Genomic DNA, 16,526 nt, shown 5'->3' on the forward strand with positions numbered 1-16,526 from the left:
GTGTACCTGAAAATTCATATTACAATGTGAAAGTGATTTTAGTGGGTTTTTCAAGATTAATTGGCACTGGCCTTAAAAAAAGTCATGTGGTGCGACCATGATTCATCTTGAAATATCTTATATAAATAAAAGATCATCATTTACAAACATTTAAAAAAATGCAAATACTTTGTTTCCAAACACTTTATATTACTGAAAACTTGTAAAAAAAGATGTGAAGCGTGTTAAGTAAATTAATTTATTTCAAGATGAATCATGGTCGCACCACATGACTAGGCCAGTGCCAATTAATCTTGATAAACCCACTAAAATCACTTAATTTCAAATTTATAATATTAATTTTCAGGTACACAACATTCTGAATGTTTGAACTACTGCATTAGATATGCTTGTTTTTATTATTCTAACATTGACCCTTATATAATAATGTGTTGACTGTTACAGAACGGGGTTTACAGGTGACTCCTGCTCAGTATTGGTCTCTCTATATTTCCTTCCTTTCCCTCCTTGCTCATATTATCCTCCAGCAGCAGCAGCAGCACTTCCTCCCTCAGGCTCCTGTCCAGTGAGATGTCCCCCCCCCCCCCCCCTCCCTCCACAGCCTCTCCAGCTTTGTCACTTGCACATCTTTGCTCTCAGCAGGGAGGCTCCTGCCACGGTGGACCCTGCGCGGCCCCATACTGGCCCCTGCATTGATGCCGTGCAGCTGTTTCCAAATCCAGCCCTTGATTTTGATCCTCTTCCTTTCTAACGTGCCGTCCCCGTGGACACTCCTGACCTGGTGGTCCATTGTTGCCGTCTAATAATTAAGTTGTTCTTGGATCATTCCCAGGCTTAGGTTGAGAGGGACGATTATCATTACTGGGACACCTTTCCTCATTCAGGAGCTCAGTGTTTGTAACCTCGTCTGGTATTTACAGAACAAAGTCGACTCTACTTAAATATATATTTAAACTACTCAAAGCTCAAGTGATAAAACATGAAGTTGAGTCAAAGGAAAGCAGGTGTGCTTCAAGGTTTCAAAACCTCTTGAGGCAAATTTGTGGGCTTTATAAATATATATGGGTCAATGACGTATAAGGATTTACAACAACTCAATGTTAGAATAATAAAAACAAGCATATCTAATGCAGTAGTTCAAACATTCAGAATGTTGTGTACCTGAAGATTCATATTATAAATGTGAAAGTGATTTTAGTGGGTTTATCAAGATTAATTGGCACTGGCCTTAAAAAAAAGTCATGTGGTGCGACCATGATTCATCTTGAAATAAATTAATTTACTTAACACGCTTCACATCTTTTTTTTTTTTTTAACAAGTTTTCAGTAATATAAAGTGTTTGGAAACAAAGTATTTGCTTTTTTTTTTTTTTAAATGTTTGTAAATGATGATCTTTTATTTATATAAGATATTTCAAGATGAATCATGGTCGCACCACATGACTTTTTTTAAGGCCAGTGCCAATTAATCTTGAAAAACCCACTAAAATCACTTTCACATTTATAATATGAATTTTCAGGTACACAACATTCTGAATGTTTGAACTACTGCATTAGATATGCTTGTTTTTATTATTCTAACATTGAGTTGTTGTAAATCCTTATACGTCATTGACACATGAGTGACTTGCTTGCAAAGGTACACCTGAGGACAACACACCACAATCTATGACTATATAAGCTTATAAGACAGCAGCAGCAGCAGCAGCAGGAGAAGTTTACTAAGGTAAAAGTAATATCACAGTATAAAAATACTCATTGCTTACTAAGATAAAAGTACATACGTGTTAAATGCAAAATGCACTTTTAAGTCCAAAGTAAAAGTATTTTAATGCAAAATGAGGATATTGAAAAAGTCTTCACTCCCCTTTGCAGCTTTTGATGTTTCATTGTCTGACAGCATTGAATCAAAAGGGATCTGATGTGGATTTTTTACACTTTAATGTCAAAGTGAGAGGAGATCTCTACAAATGAATCTAAATTAAATGTTAAATAATTAAATATAAATTACGTTTTTTAAGTCGTGAGATTAGTTTGCATGGCTTAAATATGAAATGTTGCACCATTGAAACTGAAATTGCATCTCTGTGTTTATTAGGATGGGTTGATTAAGTTCTTTCGGGTTTTGATATCTGAGAAGGAACAAAAGTGTATCTGGGAGAAATAGTGGCGTATAAATATGTTCCTCTGATAGACGTATAAAGTGGAATATAATTGAAATACTCGAGTAAAATACAGGTATGTCAAAACTGTACTTGAGTAAATGTACTTAGTTACATTCCACCACTGGCCTTGTTATAAATGAAACTGATAGAAACAGTAGAAAACATTAAAATGATGCTTCAAGGCTCTAGAAATTATAAAAAACATGATTTATATAATAAATATGAAGGAAAGTGATTATGCATTTTAATAGTTTATAAATAGTTTAAGTGAAAATATTATAAATGCAGAACTTTTAAAGGAGTGTTTTATATTTTATTTTGATTTAATATAAAGATCTGAGTGCTTCATACAAGCCATTAAACCTTATTGATCTATTTGAATTGTCTGTTCATGTAATTTAATGTCTAAGGAAGCAGAAACATTTAATCTGATATAATCTGTTGGGCTATTTTGTGTATAAATTAATGTTTTAATAATGTTTGAATCATTGCTTCTCTTCCACTTCCTCTATTTATCTGAATATTTAAGGTAACAAAGAGCAACAAAATGTAATTTAAAAACCAGTTTACTTGCTGAATATATTAAAATAAACATACATGCATGTAAATTTGTTGCAATGTTTAGTTTCTTTACTTGTTGTCTGTGTTTTATGTCTTTGCTAAAGGCCTAAATTGTGTTTTTGTGGTGTGTGGACCCCCCCAGGAAGAATAGAGATCCAAATAAAGAATAATAAGAATAACATCCTCCTTACACACCTCCACCTCCTCTAAAGCAGGTGTGGTGACCCCCCCCCCCCCCCCCCCCCTGTCCCGTGCATCAGCAGGAGGAGGGACTGCACCTCTCTCACCTCAGCGGCAGATAAGCGGATCTTCGGTATCCATCACACTGAGGCTGCTACCTTAATCTGTTTTTAATGGCCCTGCGGAGGATCCCTCGAGACTCTCTCCTCTGTGTGTGTGTGTGTGTGTGTGTGTGTGTGTGTGTGTGTGTGTGTGTGTGTGTGTGTGTGTGTGTGTGTGTGTGTGTGTGTGTGTGTGTGTGTGTGTGTGTGTGTTACCTCCTCAGCAGCAGCAGGCCCGAGAGTCTCAGTTTCTTAATCTGACTGGGACTTTTTTTTTTTTTTTTTTTTTTTAAAGCAGGTGGCAACAAATTTATTATTTTTAAATCACATAAATTTCAACCAAAATATAACTTTTGAAAAATCTATAATTTTATCATTAAATTTTAAAAAGCTCGCGAGCGAGTCTTTTTTTTTTTACTCCCATTTATTTATTTCTGCCTCTTATCCTCACACACACACACACACACACACACACACACACACACACACACACACACACACACACACACACAAACGCTTTTTCTTTGATAGGTTTCCCACCGGCTCTTTGAAATAAAACAATTACCTCACTCTTTGTGCAATAATTGTCAATCATCCACATTAAATTGATAAGCTTTAAATGGACAGAATAATGGCGCAAATTGTTTTACAATGGAACAGCTAAGCAGGATGATTTGCTATTGCTGACATGCCCGAGGCTTTACCAGCTCCGCATAATGCCACAGGTTAATGCATAAATAAGCAAATCAAATCCATGCGTTACCCCAATTCAATTCATTTAATTCCTCTTTAATAAAGAGCGGCCCAGCCCCCCTGTCCCCCCGCCATTTACCTCGGGATTTGTGCGATGAATGCTATAAATGTAAATCAATCTAGATGAGAAAGAATCCCATTGAAAGCGCAGAGAAATTTCATCTGGGAAAAAGGAGACAAATGTAGGAGGGGCCCGCTCATAAAAAGCAGCTGTTACACAGTAATCTTTTTTCGTGCCCTGTCACTCACCTTGCCTTTTTTTTTTTCACTATCTCTGCTGTTCAAGAAGAAAAAAACTCTCAGCTATTGTATTTAGTTGCCATATCTTCTTTCCCATTACATTGCCACAGTCCATATTCGTCCAGAAAACAGAGAGAGCACAACTTGCCCATTTTTTTTTTTTTTTTTTTTTTTTTTTCGGACAATCCCCTTGTAGTTGTTGCAGTGAAAAGAGGAGTGCATGGATGTCAAATTGCCCTCAAAACACCATGAAAGATTGATTTGCAGCACTTTTCAGGGCCCTGACATTACTTGGAGGGGAGCTGAATAGGAAACCTGTGAGCCGGGGATGGAATAAAGATGTCCTCTCTGCTGGAAAAGAAGGAAAACTGCCCATTTAGCCGCAGTCCATCAAGCCCGAAAAATAGGCAAGAGAGGAAAAAACACAGGAGGAGCGAGAAGAAAAGAGAGGAGGGAGGGAGGGGAGAGGGGGGGGGGGGGGTCGTATATACTCATCTAAACGTTGTCACAATACCGAGGAGGGGAGGGGAGGGGGGCTCTGAACATCCATGAATATTAAACCGCTTACCTCAACAAGGGCTTGAAAAAAAAAAAGTGAGCCCACGTCAAAGCAGCTTTGCATTTTTTGCATGTGAACAATGACGCGGTGCAAAGAGAGAGAGAGAAAAAGCTTGTTTCCATTCTTGTTATTCCCGCTCTAACTCCTCACAAAAAAAATTAATATTACCACCGCATGAATACGAAATGCATGAGAAAAAAATGGGCGAGCAACTCCCAGACTCAATGACCCACTTCTGCACAGAGAAAACACTCAAAAAACAACTTATCACTTCAGCTGACAGAGATGGTTTTTAGTCTTTAAATAAAGAGAAAGAAAAAAACTCCGGATCACGTGACTTTAGCACAGAAATTTAGAAATTAATTGATACTCATAACATCCAGACTGCACCTTTAATTATTCACAAACATAATCTTATTTTTATTTAGAAGCTCTTAAAGCCTTTTGAAGTCATTTTTGCAGGTTTTACTTTTAAACATATCAAAAATACGTCATATTTTAAGCACGATTTACCATTTTAGTCATTCAGTATTTACAGATTCGTCTAAAAATCATCTGCTTGGAATAAAAAATCACACAAAAAATGTTTATTTAGCACTTTAAAAAATTAATAAAAAGAATTAAAATGTCATCTTTTCTTTTATTGGCTCCAAACTAGTTGTGATGTCACAAATCATGCATGACTTAAACCTCAGATTTTAAGGTGCACATTCATGCATCATTGTGCATTGACTCTAATGTGCAGCTCATGTGCACATAATTAAAGCACAATAAAGTTTTTGGCCACTCTGATCCCCACTTTCTCTTTTTTTTCCTTTTTTTTCTCTCTCTCTCTGTCGTCTTTTTTTTTTTTTTTTTTTTTTTTTTTAAATGTCTGTGCTGGTTTGTTGCGGTGCAGCAGGCAGGTCCACACGGTGAGGGGTGTGTCATTAATAAGTAATTAGACAAGGGTCACACTAGCCACTTATATAAAGAGCCCCTCACAGCCAGGCAGGGCAGCTTTACGCACAGACAGTCTGGAGCAGAGGGACTGAGGAGCAGCTCTGCGTGTCCACTCCTTCTTTTTTACACTTGCAGCTGCGCCGCTGTCTCATTTTCAGGGTTTTTCCCCTCTTCTTCTTCTTCTTCTTCTTCTTCATTCTTTCTTTCTTTCTTTTTTATTTTCTTTCCACATCTTGCAGCATGGGCTCCGTGCTACCCGCCGACGCTCTCGCTCTCAAGTCTGGATTTAAGTGTCCGAGCCGCTCGCTGTCGGACGTGATCACCTCGGACATCCTGCACAGCTTCCTGTACGGCAGGTGGAGGAACGTGCTGGGTGAACACCTGGCGGAGGAGAGGCAGAGCGGCTGCAGCCCAAAGATAGCCTTCACCGCCGAGGTGCTGGCGCAGTCCTTCACTGGAGGTAAGCTCACCTGCGGCTCAGCTGCTTTACTGAGGGACTTTATTTCATGATCTAGTTTAGTTTAGTTTAATCCATCATATTGTTGCGCGTGCTTGGAGGATTTTAAAGTGTGTTATTGGAGCCTAATCGGATTGATTTCAATTTAAACCAAATGTGCGTAAAATTGGTCTTTTATATAACTTCAATAATGACTTTATTACTACAGCTTTAACTACATAAATAGCCTGCATCCTTACTAAAATCGTGCGTGCAGTGGATATTATTTTGGATTGGATAGCTTACATGTTATTTTTTGACAAATTTGTATAATCCAAGAAAAATAAATGTCATTTATTTATCCTCCCTGACAGTTACATTTGTGCGTTTTGCACAATTTTGAGAAAATCCGGCAACTTATCCAAGAAAAACAACTTTCTCTTTACGCTTCAAATATCTAATTTATCTCCATAAGTTGAGAACTTGTTGCCGTTTTTCTGCATTTTCTCCTCATTTTTTTTGCTGCTTCTGTTTCGATCCATTTAACGCATTAACCCTTTCAGAGCTGTGAGACCTCGCGTTTAGAGGCTTGTTAGGCGTGTAACTGCTGCTGATTGAAAGACGCGGGGCATTAAATTCATTTGGTTAACTTTGTGCTTGACCTGGGAAAGTTTCCACTTAAACCTCGCGGAGAGAAAGGTTTCCTTTCTTTGAGATGTCCCGGGTTTTTATCCCGCATTCATCAATCTCCGGACAGTCTCTTTTCCTCTCTTGGCAGCTATGGGGCTCCGGAGCTTTTCTCTTTCTCTCTCCTTAAAAGATTTGCTGTTCCTCGCATAATGCACCGTGGAGGCTAAATCTAATGCTATTCATTGCATGTCAACCATCTAATCGCCTTTCCATTTTTTTGTTGCAGAAATTCCTGAGTCTTTTAAACAAGTCCTCGTTTCATTCAGCTCAAATTTATTGCTACAAAGTTCTTAAAAGGATAATGAATTTGGAATTAGCCGTTTCTTTTCCAGTAAAGTTTAATGAATATCACATCTGAAGCATGACAAATTGCTGGACCCTGAGCAATGGAGGACCATTTAACCTCTATTCGGCCGGGCTTTTCGCAGCCTCAAATAAAAAAAAAAAATCTTTGATTTTGACATTAAAGAAGCGCAAGAGTTTTTTTCTTTTTTTCCCCTTTCTGATGCGGATGAAAATGCTTTCCGAGGGGGTTTCTCTGCACAACAAAAACTTTCAATTCAGCCAGATAATCGAATTAAACGGAGGATAAAGTGTAGCTTAATATTTCGTGACTAAAATAAGATCCAGTCCATTTGCTGCTTTCAGGACTTTTCCAGCAATCCTGTTTCATGAGAAGCTTTTTTGGCATCCTGCTGAACAACCTTTGATCACAAAATTTAGGTTCCTTACTTTATCTGTATTCCATTTTCATTCACTTTCAATTTAAAGACATTTAGGCTCCACGCAGTCTGTGTTTATAAAATATAAATTACGCAGTCAGTATTTATTTATTTTTTTGCATTTTGAAAGCTCACGTGTTTTTTTTTTTTCTTTTTTCCTGCAGAGGTGCAGAAGCTGTCCAGCCTGGTGCTGCCCAGTGAAGTGATCATCGCCCAAAGCTCAATCCCTGGAGAAGGCCTGGGCATCTTCTCAAAGACCTGGATCAAAGCAGGGACCGAAATGGGTCCTTTCACAGGCAGAGTCCTGTCCCCTGAACACGTGGACCTGCTCAAGAATAACAACCTCATGTGGGAGGTGAGAATAATAAAGTAAACCAGACCTCATTTATTCAGTCTTGTGAGTTTGTGAATATGACACAATGTGCAGCCCATGTGGTCTGCATTAATCAGACTGTTCTGGCCTCCTTTGAACCGGGTTTCCTTGCTCTTGTGTGCGCTCAGGTGTTCAATGAGGACGGCACGGTGCGCTACTTCATCGATGCCAGCCAGGAGGATCAGCGCAGCTGGATGACTTACATAAAGTGCGCCCGTAACGAGCAGGAACAGAACCTGGAGGTGGTGCAGATCGGCAGCAGCATCTTCTACAAGGCTGTGGAGGTGAGACTTTACATTCAATCTGTTTCTGTTCAGCAGCTGGAAATATGAGACTGTGGTGCGCATGGACTGGGCCTGGAGCGCTTTTGTAGGATTTTAGGCCTATTGGAGGCCACCAGCATGTAGCTACATGTCCTTTAGAACAGCGCCACCTGTTGGCTAAAATTAAGATATATGTGATTTCTGTGATGGTAGTTGATTGTCAGGTTGCACACAGAGCTCACAGCAGTATAATGAACTGACCAGTGTCTTCTCTGCTTCAGACTATCCCACCGGATCAGGAGCTTCTGGTTTGGTATGGAAACACCCTCAACACGTTCCTGGGGATCCCTGGAGTTCCAGGAACAGACGAAGAACATTTGAAGAAAACCAGGACTGGTGAGACACTTTCATTGATAACTATTAGATGTTGCAAGAAGCTTTATTTTACAGCTGTTGTGGTCCACCTCTGGGCAGCATCATCCATCTGAGGCACACTTTAACTCGTCTTCCTCCTCCCTGTTTCCTCTCCCAGATGACTCCCACCCCTGTGACGCCCCGTCCTTGTGCTCCCCTCCCTCCTCCTCCACCCCCACCATCACCACCATCACCTCCGCCGGCCGCATGCGCTGCGTCATCTGCCACCGAGGCTTCAACTCCCGCAGCAACTTGCGCTCCCACATGCGCATCCACACTCTGGACAAGCCCTTCGTCTGCCGCTTCTGCAACCGCCGCTTCAGTCAGTCGTCCACGCTCCGGAACCACGTCCGCCTGCACACCGGAGAGCGGCCCTACAAGTGTCAGGTCTGCCAGAGCGCCTACTCGCAGCTGGCGGGCCTCAGGGCGCACCAGAAGAGCGCACGGCACAAACCGGCGGTGACTGTGACCGACGTGACCTCACAAGTGTCCCCTCCTCCCCAACAGATGACGGCTATACCCCACCAGCACCAGATGCCCATGGTGCACCACATCCCCACCATGGTGCTATGATGACAGAAGCATGGAGGGACAGTCGAGCAAAACAACATTGCACTTTAGATTAGAGCTGTAGTGGAGAGATAAAGACAGACCCTCATTAAAGGAAATCATCAAGAGGACGTGACAGTAAAGCATCTGGCAAAGACATTTCAATATGTTGCCTAATTCTGCTCGTTTCTTTGGTGATCACATCACCAGAAAATCCATCAGGAGGATGTTTTAATGAAATCTACTAAGAGAACAACTCAAGTTTCAAGATTTTACAAATACTTTAAAACGCTTCTCTGTGTAATCTTTACATCTAAAGTGTCACATGTCACCACAAATGTGAGAAAGAACAAAAAAGAAAGAAATATTTTCGATATATTTTGTGTAATTTTTTTGCATCACATCTCACCAGCTCAGGTGAAAACAAACAACAGTATAAAAGGGGATGTGGACACATTTGTTTCCACTGTATCGTTTCCACACTGTAAAACTAAATTGTCACTTTAACCTTGTACAGACTGTATACTTGGTAAGAATTGTGTAATTCTTAATGAAACTGTATTGTATGCTACTGTATATGTGAATGTAAATATGTTTGTGCTTCTTCTATTCTAAATAAATGATATGATATAAAATGACTTACTGTGTGATTTTGATTATTACATTAATCTGTAGAAAGTGGCTGCAGGTCAGCATCAGAAACAGCTGTTAATGCACATCTGGGGGTTTTGTGTTAAATCACATATAAAAAGAGAATATAGTTCATGTGAATCTAAGAATTTTAATATGAGAGGTCCATTTATTTTTATTTTATTTATTTGTTTATTTTTGAACTTCTTTTTATTTTGTTTTCACATCAGTCATACAGTGCATCAAAACAAATTCTTATATGGCATAAAGATGAATACCAATTATGTCAGTCTTAGGGGGTTCAGACGGGTAGTCCATGGATTGAAGGCAAATACTTAAAGACTGATGGACATCCTTCAATAGGTTAATACATTGTTATTCCTAGACCTGTCTTCAGGTTCCAGCAGAGAAGACACACAAACAAAAACAAAGATAAAGGTATCACAATGGTCCAGTTATTGAGGAATGCTTCTGACTTTAGCTGTAAAACTGCAGTGGTATATTCCATGTGATACACCTCTTGGACTCTATCCCTCCATTGGACTATCGTGGGGGGGGGGGGGGGGGGCTTCAACCAGGAGACCGTTATGACTTTATTTGCAATTAGCAGAAGTGTCCTTAACAGTTTTGTATGGCTATATCTTCCAGAAAGTCCTCAGGTACTATGCCCAATAAAAAATGTATTGGATCCATATCCAATGCTGCTATAGGCTTAGACTGCCGGGGGACTCCTACCTCCATGATGCACTGAGCTCCTCTCTCCTCCTCTCTCTCTCTCTATCCATCCATCTATATCCATTAACATTCATGTACTATTAATGCATCAATAAGCTAAACTTCTTCCCCGGAGTTGTCTGTGCTTTCTGGTCTCACAGGTAATCTGGGCCTGTAGACGTCAGGATGACAGATTCCAGTCCTGGACCTTCTAGCTTCAATGTTGATTTTCTATGTGCTTCTTCCTCTCTCCTCTCCTTCCTCTCTCTCTCTCCTCTCCTCTCTCTCTCTCTCTCTCTCTCTCTCTCTCTCTCTCTCTCTCTCTCTCTCTCTCTCTCTCCTTCCTCTCTCTCCTCTCCTTCCTCTCTCTCCTCTCCTTCCTCTCTCCTATCCTTCCTCTCTCTCCTCTCCTTCCTCTCTCCTATTCTTCCTCTCTCTCCTCTCCTTCCTCTCTCTCTCTCTCTCTCTCTCTCTCTCTCCTTCCTCTCTCTCCTCTCCTTCCTCTCTCTCCTCTCCTTCCTCTCTCCTATCCTTCCTCTCTCTCCTCTCCTTCCTCTCTCCTATTCTTCCTCTCTCTCCTCTCCTTCCTCTCTCTCTCTCTCTCTCTCTCTCCTCTCCTTCCTCTCTCTCCTCTCTACTCCAACCGGTCGAGGCAGATGTTCTCCCACTTTGAGCCTGGTTCTGGTTCTGAGGTTTCTTCCTGTTTAAAAGTTTTTTCTTGCCATTGTCTTTAAGTGCTGCTCATGTGTGAATGTTGGGTCTCTTTAAAATTAAAACCTGAAGAGTTCGGTTTAGAACCTGCTCTATGTGTAAAGTGCCTTGAGATAACTTTGTTGTGATTTGGCGCTTTATAAATAAAGATTGATTGATTGATTGATTGATTGATATTTTTCCAATATTCTAATACTTTTGGACAATCCCAGAATATATGTGTGTGGTCCCCCAGTAAGCCACAACCCCTCCAACACTCAGGTGAAGTATTACTCCACTTTGATGTAACCAGAGGTGTTCTAATATATCTCATTCTCAGCTTCCAACCATATTCCCTCCAACTGAGGCTATTTGTTACCTTATGCCTCTGTTCAAATAAAGTTTCCCACTGTTTGTCAGATATTATTGTATTCATCTCCAATTCCCATTTTTCTTTAATATCCAGGTTATTTTCTCCCAGGAAGTCCATTTATTAACAGAGTGCACGTGATCTTAAGAGGGAAGAGACAGACTGACCCCAACCTGATTGGTTTAGTTTACTGGACTGGCAAATGTTTTGATAATCGCCAATAAAGCTCTTGTTCCACCTTCTCAAATGTGACCATTTTTGTTTTTTTATTGTCATATTTGACAGTAAATTGAATATCTTTAGCTTTTAAACTGTTAGTCTGACAAAACAAGCAGATGACGGCTTCACTGGGAGTTACAAGAAATTGCATGTAAAATAATCAGCAGATTAATCAATAATAAAAAATAATTATTTGCAGCTCTACAACAAGCACAATGTTTTTTTAATGTTATTCTCTGTGTTGCAAAAGACTGAATAACTCATATCATTTGGTTATGTAATGTTCTCAATGATGAAACTAAGATTATATAATAAACTACTATTTTCTGTAGTTTCTATTGGTGATAAATGAACCAGTAAGTATCCTGGTCCTGCAGTTGATTTTTTGTCCACATGATGACACCAAATACAAAAGAAAAAAAGAGCACTTCTCCTGCAAAGACAGTGTAAGGATGCTTTCACACATGATTTTAACAACCATTGATTCAATTCACTGGATTAATATGCTGACACAGGATGGATTTTTTTTTTTTTTACCACACAGATGACTTGTACATAGAAGTAAGCCACTGCTACACACCTCTTTCAATGTTTGAAAAAGTCATAGACTGTATATAAGAAATGGACGTAACATCCGTGGCGTCCTCTGAAATGAGGCCAACACGGAAGTAATTTAAAACTGCATTCTATCAAAAGGCCACCAGGGGGCGACCGTTTTGGTGTCAAAAGGACTTCCGTCTCTATACAAGTCAATGGAGAATTCACCAACTTCTCACTTGATTTCTAACCTCAGTAAACGTTTTCAAAATGTGTTTATGGTCTCAATCGCTAGTTTAAAGCCTTCTTCAATGCAGTATGATGTTCATTTGGGACATTTTGGCCTCCCTGATTTTATATGTGACGATAAAGCAGGGTATGCATTAGGGCGTGGCTACGTCGTGATTGACAGGTTGATTGGTTCACAGGTTCAGGAGGGCGCCTCATGCTCCTCCTGATGCCCATATAAGTAGAATCCGTGTTTTTATTTTTCCCAGCATGCACCTGAAATTTTCAAGATGGCGCTGCTCAGATCTGAAACCATTCGCTTCCGAGCAGCAGTCCACAAACCAATGGGTGACGTCAAGGATGTTACGTCCATTTCTTATATAAAGCCTATGGTTTCAGCCAAACTACCAGAATGTCCAAAACTGTGTACTCTTGGTCTTTTCTCAGAGGCTCTTCTGTTTTTCTTTCTTCTGTAATCTAAACATTCAATATTTGTTTTTCAGAGTCAGTCAGCGGTTGAAAATCCTCTCACAGTGTCTTAACCTTTGCTATCAAAGGAAGACCTGATACCCTTTATTGAATGAGTGGGATCTTGATGAGTCAGTATGAAATTATTATTATTTAGTCTTTTTACATACTTGGTTTACTGAATAATGTCTATTTATTATCACTGATATTATTTGCTTAATATTTGGGTAACTTTGTGTGAAGATTACGGTGTTATGTTCTGGGCCATGTTTTGTTTTGCCTGTGTTGTGACAGCTCTCTCTCCCAGCTCTGTGACTGCAAATCAGGGTGTGATTGACTACAGGTGTTCCGGCTGGTCTGCTGACGGATTGCTGATGGCTGATTGGTTGGACTTGGTTTTATAAACTGGCTGCTGCTGGACCTCTGCCCCTCTCTCCTTCCCATTCCCAACAATGGAGGCTATGATGCTGGTTGTGCTGTCGGTGATATGAAGTATATGTGCCTATTTGTCGTCCAGGTAGCCAAAAGTAGGGAGGAGAAGCCCTTTCTTTTTGTTTGAAACATTTTTCTCTTGTTTATAAGGTGAGTTAGGTTTTTAAGTTTTGTCTTGTTTTCTGTGCAAATTAAGATCAGGGCCAGGTTTAGAAGTTTTGTTTATTGTTTTGGGCATTTGTTTCTCCTGTCCGAATTAATGAAATAATAGGCTATTTTCTGGACCTCAACCATGGTTTGGCGGCACATTCTTGGGGATGGGAAGAGCAGGGACTCTTGATCATGTTGGGCCCAGGTTCCCTAGGCCAGGGTCGGGGTCGTAACATACGGACAGAGGGAGATGGGGTGGGTCGAGGTTGATGGGGAATAACATTTCTACATGTCTTGATGTGCTGAAAATACAAAATACCAATACATAGATCTGTCTAAAAATAAAAAGGAAGGCCACTGCTGCACCTGTTGGCTGTCAGACATTATCCAACTTCCCAAAGAGGAGTTTTCAGACAAGTCATCATTATAACGGGCAAAGAGCGACGCAGAGGTGAAACACAGCAGAGATCAGCCTGCTGCAAATGATGGTGGGCGTCTCTTCTGGGACCCCGATGAGGTTTCATCACTAGAGACTGTCCACACCTTCTGTCCTGCCGAGTGACAAAAACAAGACAGTTACTTATGAACTTATGTAGCTATAAATAAATGTAAAAATGGCACCATTTCAGATGATGGGACGCACCTTCACACTGGTACATACATACTGTTGCTGTCTTGGACTTCTTTGAGGAGTCGCAGCAAGAGCCTATCAAGTTAGCGACATTGCGCAACGCTAAAGGAAAACAAACAGACATGAGTTCCTCTTATCGGTTCAGTATCAGCCAACTCTGTCCTGCTGAGATAATGTGGTGGCAGGTAAGGTGATCCCACCCCTATCAGGTTCAACCAAGCGGGGAGCTCCGGTCCTCTGAAATGAGGCCAACGCGGAAGTAAGTTAAAACTGCATTCTATCAAAAGGCCACCAGGGGGCGACCGTTTTGGTGTCAAAAGGACTTCCGTCTCTATACAAGTCAATGGAGAATTCACCAACTTCTCACTTGATTTCTAACCTCAGTAAACGTTTTCAAAATGTGTTTATGGTCTCAATCGCTAGTTTAAAGCCTTCTTCAATGCAGTATGATGTTCATTTGGGACATTTTGGCCTCCCTGATTTTATATGTGACGATAAAGCAGGGTATGCATTAGGGCGTGGCTACGTGGTGATTGACAGGTTGATTGGTTCACAGGTTCAGGAGGGCGCCTCATGCTCCTCCTGATGCCCATATAAGTAGAATCCCTGTTTTTATTTTACCCAGCATGCACCTGAAATGTTCAAGTTGGCGCTGCTCAGATCTGAAACTATTCGCTTCCAAGCAGCAGTCCACAAACCAATGGGTGACGTCACGGATGTTACGTCCATTATATATACAGTCTATGGGTGGCAGGTAAGATGATCCCACCCCTATCAGGTTCAACACACTCTTTTACACTATCCTACAACACATTTTCAGGATTTAAGTGTTTACATTATTAAAAATGAGTTTCTCAACACAGTGGAAATAACAAGGCTGCCTAAGGAAAAACAGATGCCATCATTAATCACAGGATCTTGTATAAAACATGTTTGCTATACAGAAAGTTTACTTACCAGAGAAAACTAGTCACAGCATACTTCTATTTGTTCTTTTTTCCACTTTTGGGTTTTTTCTTCACAAATGAGTCTGGAAGTGATGAAGTTAGGACACTACAGTAGTACCCCACCGACTGAAGGCTCGCTGTGATGTCCGTAAACTGAGAGCTGAACCACACAGAGATGGGAGGTGCAGTATTACTGTTGTGTGTGTTTTGTTACTGCAAACAGCCTCAGGTAAAATAAACAGTGGACAAAATGAGATATGACCCACAGTCACAGTAAGATTAAGATCAGTGTGTACACATTAATTCATGATAAAGTTTATTTTCATACAATGCAAATTTCCATTATGAGAATTTAAGTGTACTATTGACACTGTTGAGACTGGGTTGCATATTTGACATTTATTTGTGAGAACATTTAATTAGATATAAATGAACAAAATGCTTGCATCATTATTATTATTAGTTTACAGAGTTTACATTTATGGATATGGAATTTGGCCATTATAATAATAGATTTAAGATTATAAGAAGATTTATCATGTAGGCTACAAATGAGAATTTTTCTGTGTGTTATTTACCATGAATATTTCTGCACTTTCCTTCATTTGCTTCACTACAAGTTTGCATAATGCTGAAGGTTTAGGGTTTGAGGTTGTAACAATTGAAGCAAAGATTTTTGTGTCTTAATAGAGAACAGGGGGGGGGGGGACGACGACACACAGTAAATATATCTAATACTTCATAAACCATGCCAGTAAATCATTTTTCTCTTGAACTATATGTAATAAAACATAGGTCCTTTAAATTATATTTTATATTTAGCCTAGTCCACTTCTAATATAGTATTAAAGGACGCCGCCACAATGTCCTTATTCTGCTTCAATACAAATGTAATAGTTATATTTAAACTTAAAATGTAATATAATTTAAACTACAAATGCAGATTTGACTATGTTGATTTTTTTCATTTTAAAATAGAAAAACTTTAGAAACTATAACTTTAACATTGTGGTGGTCTCTAGCAGGGGCAAAGCTAGAAGGTGGCTTTCTTAAAAGCCCTGAATCTTTTTTTTGTTGCTTTTTTTGTTCGTTTTTTCAAATCTGGTTGAAATCACTTTTTTCAGAACAGTGACTTCAACCAGCTGCTGAATGAACCTCAGAGAGTTTATAATAATTGTGTTAAGAGTGAAACTTCTGAAGACATTACAGTTGTTACAGAGTTTAATGCAAATAAAAATGAAATAATTGATATTTAATATAATATAAATGTAATTTTTTGTTGTTTTTTCTTTTGATCTAATTCTTTATTGTTATTTTTTATATGCATTGTTTTTGGAAAATTGTTGATAAGGACCAAAATAAATTACTACTACTAATCCTAATGTTTGCAGTGGTCATAAAAAAGTAAAATTAAATTCTGTGTATGTTAAAAATAGTCCCTGGCTCTGGGTGTTCTGGGCTAGAGAAGAACATGTTTATTAACCTGTGACTCTTGGATAGATTGATCTGGCCTTGCCGCGGTGACGTATCTACGCTCGATTAGTAGCGTCTGTGGATCCTCC

General features: G+C 39.6%; 1 protein-coding gene across 1 annotated transcript; it reads left to right on the plus strand.

Moving 5' to 3' along the window:
• The first annotated feature begins 5,726 nt into the window (after window positions 1-5,726).
• LOC133995604 (PR domain zinc finger protein 12-like) lies at window positions 5,727-8,972 on the plus strand. Its single transcript, XM_062435072.1, has 5 exons — window positions 5,727-5,961; window positions 7,514-7,704; window positions 7,851-8,006; window positions 8,267-8,381; window positions 8,518-8,972. Exons 1-5 carry the CDS (start codon window positions 5,742-5,744, stop codon window positions 8,970-8,972), a joined length of 1,137 nt encoding a protein of 378 aa, XP_062291056.1. The 5' UTR covers window positions 5,727-5,741.
• Window positions 8,973-16,526: the final 7,554 nt, after the last annotated feature.

Source organism: Scomber scombrus, chromosome 15 (genome assembly GCF_963691925.1).
Source record: "Scomber scombrus chromosome 15, fScoSco1.1, whole genome shotgun sequence".
Lineage (NCBI taxonomy): Eukaryota > Metazoa > Chordata > Actinopteri > Scombriformes > Scombridae > Scomber > Scomber scombrus.

Coding starts and splice junctions, on each gene's coding strand:
- LOC133995604 (XM_062435072.1), top strand. CDS start 5,742: ATGGGCTCCGTGCTACCCGCCGACGCTCTCGCTCTCAAGTCTGGATTT. Junction 5,962..7,513: donor GGCGCAGTCCTTCACTGGAG/GTAAGCTCACCT, acceptor TTTTTCCTGCAG/AGGTGCAGAAGCTGTCCAGC. Junction 8,382..8,517: donor TTTGAAGAAAACCAGGACTG/GTGAGACACTTT, acceptor TTCCTCTCCCAG/ATGACTCCCACCCCTGTGAC.